Raw genomic sequence first — 17,692 nt, forward strand, 5'->3', positions numbered from 1 at the left:
ACACCATCGCCGGGATCACTCGCATCACGAGGGATGGGATAGCGAAGAAGCATCACCGCCGGAATTGAAAAAAAAATTGCAGTTTTCCTCGCTGCACTCGTGTGCACTGTCCATTTCATGAGGGCAAGCGATGAGAGGGGGGGTGTGCACTCTTTTTAGAAGGAAGAGAGCGCGGAGCGAGCAGTGAGAGATGACCCGGTGAGACGCGTGGCCCTCGTCGTCTGCGCCCACAGACGGGTCAAATACTCGGGCAGGTGGGCAAAGCAACGCTGCGTGCGTGCCGCTCTCATCGATAGGCCCTCGAAGAAAGGTCCCCGGCACGTATACGCAGTAGCGGTTGGGTACGAAGGAAAGGGATGAAGACGGCCACTGGAGAGAAGACGAGGAGGTTGCGGCCACGACAATGGTAGGCCGCCGCTACTTCTTTTAGACAGCTGGTGTGCACATCTGCGTGTTGGCGGGGGGAGAGAGGAGGGGCGGAGAGGAAAGGCGCGACGTCTACGATGCTGAGTTTCACAGCGCAGAACGGAAAGGGCCGGCTCAGCAAACTTGAGAGGATTTGAGGCCAAGTGCTTTAAGGTTAGATTCAGGGGCTGAGGCGCAAGTGCCCACGTCGCCTCACGCCTGTGCGTGTATTTGCGTTGGCAATACGCTCAACAGCATGGGCTGTTTCACAGCGAGAGGAGGGGGGAAGCGTCGCCTCAACATCTCAGAAGGCATGAAAGTTAATAGAGGGCGGAGGGGGTTGCTGATAAACCTTTGTTCCACGCACGCACTCGCCCCCTGACGGTATGGAAGCCGCCCACACATTGGCCAGCCCACACACGCACACACACACACGCCACGAGAGTGAGGAAAGGCGCGAGCATTTCCCCGAAAAGACGCGGATTGGAGACGGAAACAAATCAGCAAGTGACTCACATGATGGCGGCCTCCAGCCGTGCAGCGACACCTTAGAAAAGAATGGACATTGGGGGGAGGGGGGTAGAGAGCGAGGCAAAGAACGGCGACGGCAACAAGAGCAGCCAAGCAGGGGCGATTCAAAATTATACCACGACGATACGAGAGGCCATCACCAAGACGGCTGCAGAGGCCTGACAGACAGACAAGCGAACACATAGCGGGAAGGGAAAGGTGGGCGGACTTTTGATGAGGATGCGTGCGCGCGCGCCCCACCCACCTCTCTTACTTAAGGCACATGAGCTCCCCTTGCGCAGAGGCTTCCGGAGCACGCGCGCAACGGCTTTATAGAGGGATGCAAAGGAGAAGAAAGGGGAGAGGGAAGGGGGGCGACCTGCCGTGTTGGCTCACCGTTTTATTCTCTCGCCGCTCGCATGCACCTCTTTTATATATATATATATATATAGCGAAGGGAGCGATATGAAGGGCGACCGCAGCCGATGTCACCGAATTGTGTTGCACAGCCATTTGCCTGTGCCGTCTGCCGAGCGATCAGCACGAGAGTTCCGCATGTGGAAGCTCAATGCCGTTACGTGTTCGGTGGGGGAGCACTCCAATCTGCTTCGACAGTCGCAACGCGCTGCCCGTCTATTCTCCCGCGTTGTGCGGAGCGGTGTCGCCTCTCACGCAGAGCTTAATACCGAAAGGCAGGCGCGAACAGATGCACCAACTCATTCCACAGGGAGGGGTAAGAAGAGAAGGGCGAGAGGCAGCACTGGTGAGGAAATTGAAGCGGAAGGACACCGGCGCAGCCACTGGTGTCCCTCGCCAACTCTCCACGCACACGCATATATATATATATATTACATTAGCGATACATATATATGTACCTTTACTTACGCAGAAGAGCCACAGCGGTGTGTCTTCAACCGCAGCAAGGGTGTAGCGTGCGCGAATTAGCGCGCGCGTGTCAGTGCCGGTGCACCACGCACAAAAATAGCGGTTGTCCACCCTCTCTCCACCTCGGCAGGAGCACCTCTCCCCGGCAGGAACGCGAACAGGCAAGCATGCCGGCGCGCAGAGAGAGAAAGGGCGCGTACAGCTGGCTTCACTGCTTCGGAGATGCCTACTGGGGAGGGAGCGAAGGAGAGGGAGAACTCACACCCTTGCGCAACCGCCAGACGTCACCGTCCACATCCAGAGCAGCGATCAGACAGCGCGTCGGGCGGGCCAATCTTTTCGCCCTCCGGCTCGCCTCTCCCCGTCGCTTTCTCTCTCTGTCCTCACCGTTTGTGGATGGCGTTTATTTGGTGGCGCTCCGCCCAATAGAGATGGAGGAGGCGAAAGGGTGATGGGAGGCGATGCGCATGCAAGCACATTCGTGGCAGACCCCATGGAGAGCTGAAAAGGGAGAGGGGAAAGAAAAGGCGGCGGCAGAGAAGACGGTAAGAGCATAAACGAAAAGAGCAACGCAGTTCCGCGCGACGGCGGCTGTGGTGACGTGAACGCCTCGTGGAGAGAGAAAGTGGGGTGGGGTGGACAGAGGAAAGGTGTGGGATGAGTGTCGGCGAGCTCGAAAACGCATCTGTAGAGCAGAACTGAATGAGAGTGGCTGAGCCACCGCGAGAAAAGGCAAGAGAAGCGGCGCGGAGACGGGTTGCAGGCACACACACCCACACGCGCACACACGCACACAGGCGAGAAGATATATTGCAGCACGCACAGGAGAGCATACGAGAAGCGATCTTGGCGCAACTCCAGCAAAAAGTGACTGCATTGCGCGCGCGGGCGGCACAAACGCGCGAGCACGAAGAGGGCCGAGAGGGGGGAAAGAGGGGCGTGACACGTCACGCTGTCACACTCGCTGCCCCTCCCCACCCCTCTATCCCCTTCTGCTTGAATCGGCGACGGAGAGGCGGACAGGAAAGTGCGATGCAAAGACAGTCTGAGAGGGTTCAACAAAAAAGCCGTTGGGGGGGGGGGCGGAGAAGACAGCTCAAAGAGAAAAAGAATCGCCTGAGAGAGGGGAGCGGAGGGGAGGGGCGCCCGCCTGTCGTCGTCGTCGTCTGCGCCACTGCCGGCATAGGAAGAGAGGGAGACAGGGCACAGAAGGGAGGTGGAACACAGTGGAGGCTCAGAGGAGTCGAAAGGGCAAATGGGAAGAGATTCACGCGGAGATCACGAATGGCTGTGACGACTCTTGGCACAGCAGAGAGGAAATGTGGATGGTGAGGAGAGAGCGGGGCGCGAGTCAGGCGTGACGGTCGAAGTTGCAACTCGTCCGCGGCAGCCACCGCCACGGTTTGCCCTCAGTACGGTCGGGTAATAACCTCCTCTAGCGGATCGTAGGAGGTGCTCGATGTGGACGCCACGGCACTGTCGTTTGAAAGGACGAGATCCACCCAAGAGAGGTTCCGTAAGGTGCTGCTGCAGTGCTCGTGGGTAGTGAAGACGATGCTGCTTGACAGAAACGCCCGCACCACCGTGACGCCCCATCCGCAAAACAGCGCTTTCACTCCCCCACTGCGGTACAAGCTTGCGAGCGTCCTCGTAAAGCCCTGCTGCCGCGCTATTGGGCACACCTGCATCTTTGTCTTGGCCACGTCGGCCGGATACGCGATGCTCCAGTAGCAGCACCCACTGACGCCACCGGCTAGCATGGAGTGCCACACCGGTGCAGATTCCCCATCCCGCAGCGGCCCGGCAAACCACTGGGACAGCCACTCTCTGCACTGCTCGTAGGACACGAAGTATGCCATGTTCCCCAGCACAGCACGCGTCATAGTGCCCATCACTCCGGTGTAGAGACCCCTCACACCGTGCGTCGCAACCAAGTGACGAGCGAGGCTGCGCACTGTCGCATGGTGACGCATCCAGCGAGGCCGAGCACTGTCCATCTGCATATTACACTTCAGCATTTCGACCGGTGTCAAGATGAACGAGACGGCGAGACCGGCGCAGGCAGAGGCTTTCCAGTGCGCCGGCGAGCTCCACACAGACGCATACGGCTGCTGCTGGGGCGGCCCATCATTGCTCTGATGATGCTGAGAGCGACGAAATCGTGGCTTGCGGTCACACGAGGGCCCCGGCAACTCCTGGCGCTCTTGCTCCTGGCGCCGAAGCTGCTCTTGGTGCAGAAAGTGCTGGAGAGAGACGTTGTACACCGAGAAGACGACGGCTGCCTCAGCGCCCTGCGCAGCCAGTGGTACGCTCAGGCCTCGGTAGAAGGATCGAACACCGCCGCGCTGGTAGAGTTGCGCGGCGCAGTTCCAATATTTCGCTGGCGCAGGGGCGCTGACGCTCGTCGCGGCCGCGACCAAAGTGAGGTAGTCGCGAGGGGGCACCCATCTACAGCTCCTGACTTGCATGCGCGTTTTAATGGTGTCAAGCGGGTAGTCCAGGAGAACTCCGGTCATGCCCGCCACGGTGCCCGCAGTGAGGTGAATGATGGCATCCGCCATTGAACGCCGTGAGCGACGCCGCGCCCCGCCTCGCTCTTCTGATGGCTGCGCCGCTTGTCCCTTAGCACTACGGCTAATGAAATGCAGCGATGTGCGGCAGTCAACCACGCACGCGCGTACAGCGAGGCCTCGCTGTACCCGTGAGCATCGATATTTTAGCCGAAAGGGAAAAGAGGGAGGGCGAACGCAGCGCGGTCCGTTTTGACCACGAGCGCCGACTCCAAACACACACGAGTACACGCAACTCACTGGAGAGAGGTCCTTCGAGCGCGTAACTCTGAGCTGGCACCCAGTCGAGGGCGAGCGGTGGCGCGCGGACAGCTGATGCAGTCCGTGATTGGGCCCTGTCCTAAATCGCACTTGCAGGGAGGAATAGAGGGCGAGAGAGGAGCCGATGCTCTCCTTCGCAATGCAAAAAAAAAGAGGTAATATCAGCTGTCGTAGGCGCTGCGGTAGCGCAAGAAAAAACTGTTAGCAGCGCTGGCCAGATATTGCTACGGCCACAGACATGTGCTTATGTACAGAGAAAGAGAGAGAGAGAGGCAGGCATGGAAACGGGGAGGGAGGAAATTCGTGTGCGTGCGCACGGAAAGGCATTCGATACGGAGAGGGTGCCACGGTAAACAGGAGAATACAGACGTAACAGTGGCAGCGCCCTACGCGTCGCTGCAGCAGGATCCCTCGGCCCAAGGGGGAAGAAGGCGCTGAGCAACACAGCACACTAGTGCACTCCATCCCCCACACCAACGGGCACACACACACGCACACACACCAACTCTCTTGCACAGTCTTACCTGCACAGCAGTTCGTGTCCCGCGCGGCTTTGTGCTCGTTCTTTTTGTTTTTGTGCCGTTCGCGTGCGCTGCGATGAATCGTGGAGGTGAAAAGGCTGACCAGGTCAGATAGGAGTGCCTCGCTGAGCCGCGCGCGCATTCCTTTGCGCCCGCGCTTAGCAGACGACACTGCTGCTGATTGAATAGATGTGGTCACCTGTGCCTGCCGGTGCGTACGTGGGAGCGAGTCGTGGCACGTGGCCGGGTCATAGCATTCAAGCCTGCAGTCGCTTACGCTTATGAGGCGCTGCACCACTTCCTTGAGTGTCGTCGCCGTCCCCTTCGCTCCATTCACTGGAATTCACGCGGACACTGCAGCTGTCATGCGTGCCCGCGGAAAGCTCCTGCTCAACGCGGTCGTCCACTGACCATCGCATGTTCTCCTCGCCGAAGAGTGCATAGCACTCCTGCTGCGCGCCACTGATAAAATCGAGCAGATCGGTGTACGCCTCCACATGTTCATCTAAAGCTGTGGTTTCGCGGTCCTCGAAGGAGCCTGCAGAGTACGGGTGCGGCTGGTGCCTCAGCTTTTCCTTGTGCGCCGCAGCGTCGTAGCGGAGCAGGGTCTTCGGCAGACGGAGGTGCACCACCTGCAGTAGTGCGTTCTCCATCGGCGTCTCTGGGATCGGAGAGAGGGAGAGAAGAAATTGGTGTATCTGTGTGTGTGTGTGAAAGTGAGAGCGCGCGCGCACGAGAGGGCGAAGGGCCTGCGCACTCTTCCGCTAACGTCTCGGTGCAGACAGAGACACCGTTGACGGACAGTTCGGAGGCGTCACAGCAACGCACCGGCGCTCAACTCTTTCGTGCAGGCGATCGATGACCGTACGGAATGCCCGCAGGGGCGGTGCAAAGAATGGGGGGCGACACGCACTCAAGCGAGAGAGCGCAGAGAGAGAGAGAAAGAGCGCAAGTGCGCGTACGCGGAGAGAGTAAGAATGATGTGCACGAGCACGGTCGGGCATCTGCATCTGGAGCATTACCTCAACCTTACACGCACGTGGCGAACGGCACCTGCTCCCTTGGCAGGAGTACAACAACAGGGAACAGCGAAAAGGTGCTGAAAGCAAGCTAGGCACCGGCCTGTCTCTCCTTGGCAGTCGAGCCCCGCCAGTAGGAGCGTTGCTCCTGTGGCCACCTCCTGGCTCCCTCGATGTGCGGCACGTATGCTTCACTGCGAGTACCCTTTTTCTCGCCCTACTCGGTAGGTCCCTTATCCATCTCCCTTTCTGTGTTTGCGTGGGTGTGTCTCCTTCTGAGGCGCCGTCTGCCGTTACGTTCTTAGAATGTGTCGCTGTCCCCGTTCCGCTTCGTTAACGGTCGCTTCCGCCTGGCAGCGGCGAAGGCATTTAGGGGGCGTAGGGAGGGAAAGGGGAGGGGGGCAGAGGACACCCGGGCCATCCAAGACAAGAGGGGGTCCCTCAAAATAGACGGCGGCCGATTTGAGGAGCGGAGAAACAGCGGGAGCCGTTGGTGCGGCTCCGGTGTAAGCGAGCGAGAGGGACAGGGAAATGCGGGGGGAGGGAGGGGAGGGGGGCCGGTTCTTACATGATGGATAGCACAGGCGCCATCACAAGCCGTCACTTAGTGCGGACAGAAGCCTTCAGACACGCGAACCAGAGAGAGAGGAGCGGCGGGAGAGCCGCACAAAAACACGCGCTTACACACGGGCGAACACAGAAAAAGAAGGAGACAAGTGAGACGAAGGGGGGAAGACCCCTCGAGGAAGCGGCACAACACCGCAGCACCAGTGAGTGAGGGTAGGGTGGAGTGTCACGGCAAGACGTGGCACACAGACAAGCGCCTACCTTTGGGAGAAAAAAGACGGCGGCGAGGAACGCAAGCGAGCCCTCCTCTACGATGTATCTTGCGGGCTTCCGCCACAGGCGGGTGCCTGCGCCCTCAGCGCGGCCCTCCATATGCCTTCCCGCTGGCACTTACATGACCACACAGCCCCCACCTTGGTGGCGACGTCGGTACTTGATGAGCCACTGCATCTGCATCTGATTTATGGCACCCTTTCGCTTTTCGCGGATCAGCGCGATGGCGTCGAGCGCAGGTACGTTGCCGTACTCCACAAGCGCCAGCGCCACCAAAATCGGTGCGCGGCCCAGGCCCGCAACGCAATGCACACCGATAGTCGGCGGGGCCGCGGACGGGTTCTTCTGCTGAAGCGTCAGCTCCGCATCGAGTAACTTAAGCCAATTTTCAAGAGCCGCGCGCGTCGGCGGCGCGCCGTCGTCGAACGGCCAGCTGTGGACGTCAATGCCACCGCTCTTCATGAGTGTGGCGTCATAGGTTGGGCCGCAGACACGCACCAAGTGATGCACGTGGCGGCGCTGCAGCTCCTTGATGTACGACGGAAGGTTGCTCGGGGACGGTGCGTCGAGGATGAGGAAGTGGAACAGCACCTTCGACGGCTGCTGCGGGTCGTGGCAGTCGATCAGCGTACTGTTGATCTCCATGATGGGTGCGGCTCCCCTGGTTCGCGCGTGTGTGCCAGTGAAAGAGCAAGCGCTCAGAATTAAGGAAGGCAAGGGTTCAGGGCCGGGGGAGGGGAGAAGAGGGAGAAGAAAGATGCAGTGAAGCAAAAAAATCTTCTCCGAGTCTCTTCTGTCTCTCTCTTGAAGCGAACAGCCCCTCTCGACCACAACACGCACGCTGATGGCGTCCTCTGGTCGCGGTAGGGACTCCGTTACGCGCAAACGCCTCTGCTTCTTTCAGCGCGGTGGTATGCAGCGCTCAGACGCGTATGCACCGGCGCAGCGGACACAAACAGAAGGAGAGCCAAGGTAGCCACACACAAAAAAAATGAAGAGTAGCCGGCCCGACGGAAAATATGTAAGAGAGGGGGGAGATGGAGGGAGGGGGAGCGCAGAGAAATCAGAGTGGTCAACCCGCCAGTGCAGATACACAAACAGTGACGAAAAGGACGTCTGTATGACACACCGTCCCCGACGAAGAAAAGGTGGGCCAAAAAAAAAAGGGCGCAGTGCGCATAAAAAATCTCAGACGACTAGAAGCGCACGCACACAGCCAAAGTGAGAGAGTTCGTGAAGACGGCCGCGTGCCGCTTCTGACACGACATCAACGGCGCTGGACGCGAGTTCGACGCGAAAGCGCAGACGAGAGGCGGAGGGGGAGGAGATATGGAGGCCGAAAAAACAATTAGGGCAGTACTGTTGACAAAGTATGTGTGGCGAAAGCGTTAGGCGTCCCTGGAAAGCGTGTGTGTGTGTGCGTGTGCGCGCCAGTCTGCCTGCACGTCTTGGGTGCGCCGATATGCCTGCCGTGCCCTTTTTTGGTTCCTCGGCAAGCCCAAGGTACTCACATATCAGCGAGAGCGAACAGCCGGAGCGTGTATCGGAGCCGAACAACGGATGCACGCATGTACGTATTGTGCTGCTGTCGCCACTGTGTCCCGTGCCCACGCGTTGACGCAGACGTCACTCCCAGAAACGCCAGATGGCTGTCAAGAAGGGGAAGCGCTTCAAAGTTCCTTCGCTTGAATTCGGGGGAGAGCGAGACCGAAACGCAGCGGTACACGTCGGTAACTACGCGCCTAATGAAACCTCTACGAGTTTTACGGTGTCTTAAAGAAAGATTAACGGCACTTATCGGGAGCCGACCTGCGCGTCTACGCCTTCACGAGTCTTAAAGAAAACAATATTGAGGGCGGAATGTGTGTTCGTGTCCTTTGGCGGGCGTCCGTCCACTTCCTCTCTTCGCGTTCGCGTCTTACGTGCGTTTTGTTTTTTTTTCTGGTCTCTCGCCGAGTGGGGAGAAAACGACCGACAGCGAAGTGCGTTCGTTTGGGGAGGGGGATGGGGGACGCAGAGAGAGAGAGAGCAACGGCAACGTGCTGCTCTTCTATGTGCAATCAGCAAAGCGGCTGGTGCACCTGCAAGTGTATGTGTGTGTGGGTGTGGGTGTGTGTGATGGGATGGGATGGGATGGGATGGGGTGGGGGGTGAACGTCCTCGACGGAGAGAGGGACAAGCAATGCGAGCAAGAGATAAGCCGGGCGGACAAGATCGTTCGTTGTGTGTGGATGACGTGCGGCTGCGAAGAGGCAAGACAGGAAATTCTGGCGAGACAACGTTTCACGACGGAGCGATCGTGACGTGAAGAAGCGCACATGTTCGTGTGGTCGAGAGGTATGGAGATGTGCACAAAGGGGAGTCGACAATCGTCGAGCGGGAGAGAGAAAAAGGCAGCGTAATGGTGCAAGCAGTGGGACCGCAACAGCAGCAAGGCCCACAGCTGACGAAGGCGCGGCTCTGCTGGGCAATATACTAACAACGTCAATGCATACAACTAAACTGCTGGAGGTAGGCAGATCAGATGACGCAGATTCCTGCGCCAGTCGGCCTTCATATCCGCAATCACTTTTTTTTCACTCTGCCGCCTCCATCCCACCCCCCGTCCGCACGGTGCCTTCAGCACATGTAGTGCACTTCGTTGGGGGGGAGGAGCGGCAGCAGCAGGCGCGTTCCGCAGCGGCTGACGAGCGGAAGCGCTCCCCCCATTCCTACCGCAAAGTGTGCCCTGGGCAAGTTGGGATGTGGTGATGCACTGCTGTAACGCAACGCCGCCTTTTAGTCGATTCGGTTACGCCTTCGGTCGCACGTTTCTTATGAATTCTTACGAAAACACTCACCGTCAGCACCAACACCGACCTCTCCTCGGCACCCCACAAACTACAGCAAGACCAGTCGTGAAAGCTCACCAAAGCGCTGCACAAATCACGCGCTTGGCGCTGCTGCTCGAGCACGCTCTTCCGTGCCGCTCTTCTGTTCCTGATGCTCCTCCTCACGGTCACGCTTTCGCGTTGGCCACCACTGCGCCACACTAATGCGCAGCTGGCTGTACCACGCAGCTGCGTGCGTCCAAAGCGAGGCGGCCGTGGCTACGCCGAGGGGGGACGCCTCCCCCGCAATCGGCGATGCTGCTGCCGAGCGCTTTTCCACGACTCGCCGCAGCAGCGCCTCGTCACGCTCGATCGAAAAATCCAGTGGCGCAGTCTCGAGGGTGGTGGTGCGGGCGCCCGTCACCGCGTCCGCCACCCCGGCAATGCTCTTCACGAGAAAGCCGCCACGGTGGGGTGCAAGCAATCGGTAGCCGTGGCGCTTGTAATAACCACGGGCACCTACGCCGCTGATGACGGCGATGTGACTGTACCCTTCCGCCATGGCGATGGCCTCGGCGCGCTCCAGAAGGCGCTGGCCAATGCCGGTGTGCTGCGCGGCCGGTGCACGCGCACCACCCGCCCCCTCCACGTAGGTGGGCAAGAGGTTGCCGTAGACGTGCAGCTCTCGGATGAGGGCGCATGGTACGAGCTCGCTGAAGGGCGTCTCCCAGTTGCGAATGTTCAGCCGCAGGCGCAGAAAGCCCAAGATCGTCGCGTCCTCTGTCGGCATCTCGACTGACAGAAACACCTCCGTGCCCTCACTCGCCTCGTAGCGCCGCTCCTGCAGGATGGCCGACTTGAGCTTCTCCGCGACTGCTTTGTCACCTTTGACTTCGCGGCACCGAATGCAGCGGCAGCGATCCCCGCGTTCGCGCAGCATGTGCGCGAGCAGCTGCCGGAGGTTTGCCACCTCCACGCCGGCAAGAATGTAGTCCACCGGGATGTCTCGGATGACGCGGTTGATACGGATCCACGGGTGCACGCGTGCCTTGGCGTAGAGCAGCACGTCGATCAAGCTCTCCAGGCCGTATGGCCTGTACTTGCCGTCCTTATACCACTGCTCGATCACCGAGAAGGGCGTCGTTTGGCATGGGTATATCTTCCACTGGTCCGCCTGGAGGTACGGAGACGCGAGTACGTCATCGAACATGGCCTTGTCAATGGCAGGGCTTGCACCGGGCAGGTCTGGCATGAGATGGATGTCCACCTTAAAGCAGCTGTCCTTCAGCAGCTTGATAGCGTTGGCCGTGTCCTCGCGAGTACACTGGCGGTTCACAAGAGCGAGGATGCCATCGTCTGTGTGTTGCACACCGAGCTGCACCCGAGTGCAGCCAAGCCGTCGCAGCTCCACGAGCATCTCCGGGTTGATGGTGTCTGGTCGAGTCTCCAGCGTCACACCGATTATCTTGCAGTGCGCAGACTCGTTTAGCAGCTGCTCCTGCAGCAAGTCCAGCGGTGGCCGTCGCGGCGCCTGCGGGGGGTCGAACATAGTATTTGCCGCATAGAAAAGGTCGCGGATGAAGCGCTCACGGTATAGACGCGGGTAGCTCTCCCAGGTGCCGCCAAGGACGAGCAGCTCCACTTTGTCGGCTGGGTGGCCGATGGCCAAGAGAGAGCGGACGCGCTCTTCAAACTGGCGGCAGGGGTCGAACTGGAGGCGGTTAGCCCGCCGCACTCCCGGTTCGTTCAGCAAGTAGCTGCGCGGCTGGCCCGGCTCGTTGGGACAGTAGTAGCAGTTCCATTGGCAGCTAAAGTTTTGCCCGTCCGGGTAGGCGGAGGTGAACACGGTAACGACAAGCACTCCAGACTGACTGCGGGGGGCCTTGGAGACGAGGTAGCGCTCCAGCATTGGACACCCCATCGGCGTCTTTTCAGTGGGGCTCGGCGAGGTGCCAGGCGCAGACATTTTCGGCGGAGGTGCGACGTTCTCTATGTCCGGAAGAAGAGGAGCAGCGCCCGCAGCAGAAGGAGCGTCAGGAGAGCTTTGCCCCTTCTGGAGCAGCGACGCCGGCGCATCAGCACCGGTCTCAGCTAGCACGGCCTCATGCAGCAGACGCTTATATCCTGCCAGCAGCAGCGACTTTTTGAACACGCGGCGATATTTTTTTTGAAGTTGACGCTGCACCCTTTCCACATCCGCATCGCACTGCGGCTTCGTTGCTACGATGTCACGGACAAAGCGCGACGCCTCCTCCACATCAGCGGTGGAAAAGTCGTTCGGGTCCGGCTCATGCAGGAGACGTTCCAGCGTCGGAAGGTTAGAAAGCTTATTCTCGATCCGCTTCCGGTCCGCCTGCGATAGCGTCTCGAGCGGCGCCCCGTCCTCTGCGTCGCTATCAGAAGACATAGCAAACTGCGGCGAGATGCAAAATTAGAAACGGAAGCGAGACGGATTGAAGGCGGCCGGAAGTGCCCAGTCTCACCGCACAGAGTGGCACACGCCCCCGGCGTGCGACGCGAGACGCTCCGGTCTCGGATGCCTTCGATCCCTCGTCTTTGACTCCTTCGCCCGCGATACAGCGACGTCCTCCGCGGCGAGACCCCACACACACACACACGTGTGCGTCTTTAAGCGGCAACGGTAGTAATAGACTTGAACGAACGCGGGCGGGTACCCCTTTTTTGCGCGCGTGCCGGTCCCCCTTGTCCAAGCAGCAGAGAGCCGAGAAGAGGAGGGAAGGGGAAGGGGGGAAGAAACTTCAACGCACGTCACAGGAGTATCCGCCTCGAAAAGGAGCGATGAGCCACTAATGGGCCATACACGCGTTTCTAAAGCACCGAGTGGGCGGTGGTTTGTCTGCCGAGCACGGCCTCGTGCGGTTCCCTCAAAGCTCACCGACGTCACATGGCGCGACGCGAAGCAGGCCGCCACGAATAAAAAGGCGCTGAGAGTATTCGGCGCCGTTCTGCTCACTGCAGAAACTACATGGACTGACTTTTTTTTGCTCAACGCAGGCGCTATTCTCTGCTGGCAGTTTCCTCTGCAGCCCGAGTATCAACAACGTCGTCGAAGCGAAGGAAGCGGGCAGGGAGTGAGCACCCACGCAAGCGTGCATGTGGCGGTTTCAATGAAAGCCGATGCCCACCCTTTACCTATAGGTTTCTTGGCATTAGCGATCCCCCATGCCCTCTTCAAGAACACGCCACACCCCGCAGCCACCACATTCACGCGGCTGCGCATCGGTCCGTTCCCAATCGCGGGCTGAGAAAAAAGAGAAATCAGGCGTGTACGCATGGATATACACAGGCTGCTTGAAGACATTAACAGTCCCGCTGCAACCGCACTCCCACTACGTCGCCCGCCACACAACGCAGCGCACGTGTCGAGCGCCACGCCGCGCAGCCCCGTCTCCGGAGCGGCACATGCTCTCCGCACCAGTGGCCAGAGTGAGGGCCGGGCGGGATGCGCACCAGTGTCACGCCGACACCCCGCCCTCCGTACCGATCGCGCACACGTGGGCACCGTCGCAGTCCCATGCACGGCCTCGCCACCGACAGGCATAGCCGATACACCGCCCTGCATGCCCTCCGCCCCCCCCACCCACTCACCCACCCACCGGCACCCACATCCAGAGACACTCTGTAGGAGCTCGGCCCGATTCCCAGCACCAGCGGAGCTGGCATGGCGTGGGCAGGGGAATGGTGAGGGCGGAGGAGGAAATCTGTGATCACGGCTCCCCCCTGCAGAGCGAGGCACTCTACACCGCCCCCCTCCCCCACCTCGAGATGTGCGCCTCGCATACGGGGCGGTCAGTGTGTGCGCCGCGCCGTCATGAGGATTAGCAGGACAACGAAAAAAGCAAAAAGAAAAGCGATGCGAGCCTGAGGGCTGCACAAAGAGGAACGAAGGCGACGGTGGTCAAGTGGGACATGCGCAGCGCCCAAGCCACCTCCGAGGGGACCATTCCGAAGGAAAGGGGAATACGAATGACATGTGAGTACGTGCTCCCTCAGATGATCACCTTAACACTTTTAACATCCTAAATGGCGTGCAAATGAGCGTGCGAGAGTGCATGAGCTGCTGCGCAGACATGGGACAAAAAAGGTGGCGTGAGACAGAAAATGCGCGCACAAGTGAGGCGGCAAAAGTGTTCGCGCCTTTAGCACAGCAAAGGCGACACGCGATCCCCACGCGCGCGCTCGCCTGCGCGGCAAAAGTCCAGCAGCACAGGATAACAGCGACGACGGAAAAACAAAAACGCAGAAGGCGTCAGTGATTCAGTGGAGAAATCGTCGACGCGGCCCGAAGCGGCTACGGAGAACCTTTTCTTCCTCTTAACAGACAAACACACGACGAGAAATGCAGTCGGAAACGGTGGCAACAGCGCGCACGTCAACAGCCCCACGCGCGAGAGCAGCAGCGAGACATCTTCTCTTTGAGGGGTCCATTGGAACAAAGGGGGGAGGAGGGGGGCTGCAAGAGAGGGGGAGGAGGACAGCAGCGCTAAAAAAAAACATGTGCCCCTTCAGCGAGATCTGGGTCAGGAGCACCACAGCGTTGTCGCGCACGAGCCAGTCGACGCTGCTCCTCGTTTTCCCGTTAACCCAAGGTCCCTCCCCTGTAGTGTCATTTATAAACACGCGAAGAAACGTCATGCACAGACGCCCCGCACCTCATCACCTCCCCCCCGCACACACACACACGCCCTCTCTTACATCATGGCTATGCTGCAGCAAAGGTGCAGTCAGGACGGTGTGATGGCGCCTCAGGCCAATGCCACCCCACCGCGCGTGCGGAGCAGTCTGAGGTGCGAGACTGCCGTCCAACACTGCCGCAACTACACCAAAGCAGAAAGAGAAATGAAAAAAAAAAAGAAACGGACAAATAAAAGCAGCAGTTGGCGAATGCGTCGTACCTCTCGCGTCGTCGAGGCTATGCGCACAGAGAGCGTGTGAAGACACAGCGGCACGCCTGCCGTGCTCAAATACAGTCTAAGCCTCTACGACGTCATTAAACAGTCTGCACCTGTGCCCATTAGAGGCAGACGGGGGAGGGGGAGACGGCCAAGAGCCGGCATCCCCCTCCCCATAGACAGAGCACTGGACCCCGATGATGCCATGCGGACGTGACGGGAGCCATTAGAGAAGCTGTCACAAAACATGGGGTAAAGCAACCAAAGCCCACACACAGGCACGCATGCAATCCTGGAGAGAGGCGCAGAGAGACGTGTGCAGTGTCGGCCGCCCTGGCGCACCCTCCCTATCATGAAGGAAACCAAATGTCGGTGCACACAAATTTATTCGTGGGGTCAAGCACGCGGAGCGCAAGAAAAAAAAACGCACTGCGACTGAAGCGCGAGGTGAGTCACAGAGATTCATTCTAATAGAGAGGGAGGGAGAGCGTACGCTGGAGAACGAAGGGAAGGGGGCAGGGGTTAGTCTGAGCAACGCACTCCATCTTTCAGCGCTTCCTTGCTATAATAGCTGCTTCTGTGTCACCTTCTCCCCCGCCTCCACACATGCGCTTCCTCCGTCACGACCTCCCCCCCACCCTCCCTTCCTCCTCCCGTGATGCGCTCACCGAGGCGGTTATCCACAGCACCAAGAGCCCGTCAAAAGCGCAGGCCTAAGGCGGCCTCGCCGCCCTCGCACTTCTTCACATGACACCGCAGTTGGCGCAAACAAGGGAGCGATCACTCGCTTGGTGGTGCCGCGGCTTGTACCGCATGAGCCAGTTTAGCTGCACCTGGTTGATGGCGCCCTTACGCCGCTCCCTAACATAGCCGACGGCGTCCAGCGGAGCCATGTTGCCATACTCGACGAGCGCCAAGGCGACTAAGATTGGTGCTCGCCCCAGACCCGCCACGCAGTGAACCGCGACCGTCTCCGGCGGCGTCTTGCCGACCTCCTGGGCTAAAAGGTCGAGCCAGTTGTCGATGACCACCCGTGTTGGCGGCGCGCCGTCGTCAAAGGTCCACCCGTGAACCTGAATCCCATTCTTCTCGACGAGCTCGGCGTTGTAGGTGGGGCCGCAGGCGCGGACCAGATGGTGCACAGTGTGTCGCTGAAGGAGCTTCACGTAGGTGGGCAAGCTGCTTGGGCTCGGTGCGTCGAGGATCAGGAAACGGAAGACGACCTCTTCTGTGCCGTTGCGCTTGCAGTCCACAAAGGTGCCGTTGATGTCCATATTTTGTTTGTGGTTGACGCAAACGAAGAGAGAGTGAGAGTGAGGGAGAGCCAGTGCCGAGACGAGGGGAGACGGGGGAGCGCTTAGCGGCTTCGATGGGGAAATGGAGGGGAGGCGATGAGGGGTCGCGGTGAATGTGTTTTGGGGCCCTCCCGACAACTCGATGGGAAACGGAGCTCAGTTGCGGAATGTCTCACGAGCATTCACGCAGGCGGAAGCGCAAGGACGCGGACCTCCGTGGCAAAAATGGCGGTTCACCGTGTCAGGTGGAAGAGGGAGACGGTGGGAACGTGGAGGGGAGGGGAGGGAGACGCTTTGGTGCTGCCGCAGTCGCGATTCACAAACGATTCTGGGCGATCCCGATAGAGGAGACGTGGGCAGCGGTGATCGAGGTGAATAGAGGAGGAGGAGGGGTATAGAAGGGAAGGGCACTTACATGCACGCACGCACATGCCGTTAATGCAAGTCGGGCGCAGGAAGCAGTGAGGGAGAGAGATGAGGAAGCATTGGGACCCGGACAACTGCATCATCCACGGGAAGCCGTGCAAGCTCGATGTGCCGCCGCCAAAAGAGAGGTCGAGCGCACAAAGCCATAGCGGCAGGGAGAAAGGCGATAGCCCCCGCGGCAGCAGACGAGACGTTGGCTGTGCGACTACGCACAAACGTAGAGGGGCCGCTACCGACAGGATCGCAGTTCCGCACGCAAGCCAGAATGCGTCTACGGCAAAGGAAAGGGAAACGCCACACACGTCCCCCACGTCCCCCACGTCCCCCACGTGGCTCTTTGGTGCGGTTCCTGACGGTTGCTCCCCCCTCGCCATCTCCTGGTAGGGGTAGACGCTGCATGGGTGCGGGCTTCTGATGTCAGCTGCCGAGCGCCACACTCTCGTGGCTACTGAAAGCCCGAAAAGGGCGCAGTTTACTTGCACAGGGGTGTAAAGGCGAGTGAGGAGGAGAGAGCGTTGTGAAGAGTCGGGAGTGCCAGAGGGTAGGGGGGAAGGCGCACAAGCGAGGAGAAGACCACTCGACAGGGCACTAGACGCACGCGCAGACGAGAGGAGCGCATGGTCGCGTAAATAGGGAGGATGGTGGTCGTGGAAGAGGTCGACTAGAAGATGCAGGGGCTCGCCGGCAACACTAACAAAAAAAAACGCCGCTTCATTGCACTCTCTCCCTCATCGATCCGATTGCCGGCAAAAGGACCCTCATCGTGCCCATCACAGCCTAACACACGCAAGGACAGAGACGTGACTGCTCTCGCAGGGACCGCCACTGTGAGGCGAACGACATGTAAAGAGGAAACGCAAACGAAAAAGAAAAAGAGAGCTCGAAAATAAGACACCGAGCGAAACAGCAGCAGCCGATGCTGAGGGTTCGACACACGACTGCGAACGTAGCATCTCTCTGTGTGCGCACACACAGAGAGAGAAAAAAAACAGCACGAATTTCGCTTACGGCAGCGGAAGCGAAGCCGGAAGAGGCCGTCCGAGGCACCCCACCCCTTTTTCCCAGGGGCTTTTCTTCCCCATCCACCTCCATAAGGTTTGTTTCATCGGCGACGTCCCCGCGCGTTCACCAGAGATCTTAACCGATTGGAAAGTCACGCCGGTCCACACCAGTGGGAAGTAGGAATGGAGGAGAGAGAGAGTGAATAGCGATGAGCAAGAGCAGAGCTGCGCTGTGA

General features: G+C 59.5%; 5 protein-coding genes across 5 annotated transcripts; all 5 read right to left on the reverse strand.

Moving 5' to 3' along the window:
- Positions 1-3,209: 3,209 nt before the first annotated feature.
- Positions 3,210-4,361, reverse strand: LSCM1_05655 (uncharacterized protein; the record flags this gene model as incomplete). The annotated part of the gene is made up of 1 exon (XM_067323101.1): positions 3,210-4,361. The coding sequence occupies one exon, from the start codon at positions 4,359-4,361 to the stop codon at positions 3,210-3,212; it is 1,152 nt and encodes a 383-aa protein (XP_067179736.1).
- Positions 4,362-5,409: 1,048 nt separating this feature from the next.
- LSCM1_05656 (uncharacterized protein) lies at positions 5,410-5,805 on the reverse strand (the record flags this gene model as incomplete). The annotated part of the gene is made up of 1 exon (XM_067323102.1): positions 5,410-5,805. The coding sequence occupies one exon, from the start codon at positions 5,803-5,805 to the stop codon at positions 5,410-5,412; it is 396 nt and encodes a 131-aa protein (XP_067179737.1).
- A 1,323-nt stretch (positions 5,806-7,128) lies between these two features.
- LSCM1_05657 (uncharacterized protein) lies at positions 7,129-7,656 on the reverse strand (the record flags this gene model as incomplete). The annotated part of the gene is made up of 1 exon (XM_067323103.1): positions 7,129-7,656. One exon carries the CDS (start codon positions 7,654-7,656, stop codon positions 7,129-7,131), a length of 528 nt encoding a protein of 175 aa, XP_067179738.1.
- A 2,280-nt stretch (positions 7,657-9,936) lies between these two features.
- LSCM1_05658 (uncharacterized protein) lies at positions 9,937-12,228 on the reverse strand (the record flags this gene model as incomplete). The annotated part of the gene is made up of 1 exon (XM_067323104.1): positions 9,937-12,228. One exon carries the CDS (start codon positions 12,226-12,228, stop codon positions 9,937-9,939), a length of 2,292 nt encoding a protein of 763 aa, XP_067179739.1.
- Positions 12,229-15,477: 3,249 nt separating this feature from the next.
- LSCM1_05659 (uncharacterized protein) lies at positions 15,478-16,008 on the reverse strand (the record flags this gene model as incomplete). Its single annotated transcript, XM_067323105.1, has 1 exon — positions 15,478-16,008. One exon carries the CDS (start codon positions 16,006-16,008, stop codon positions 15,478-15,480), a length of 531 nt encoding a protein of 176 aa, XP_067179740.1.
- Between the last annotated feature and the right edge of the window lie 1,684 nt (positions 16,009-17,692).

The sequence above is a fragment of the Leishmania martiniquensis genome, chromosome 16, assembly GCF_017916325.1.
Source record: "Leishmania martiniquensis isolate LSCM1 chromosome 16, whole genome shotgun sequence".
NCBI classification, from domain to species: Eukaryota; Euglenozoa; class Kinetoplastea; order Trypanosomatida; family Trypanosomatidae; genus Leishmania; species Leishmania martiniquensis.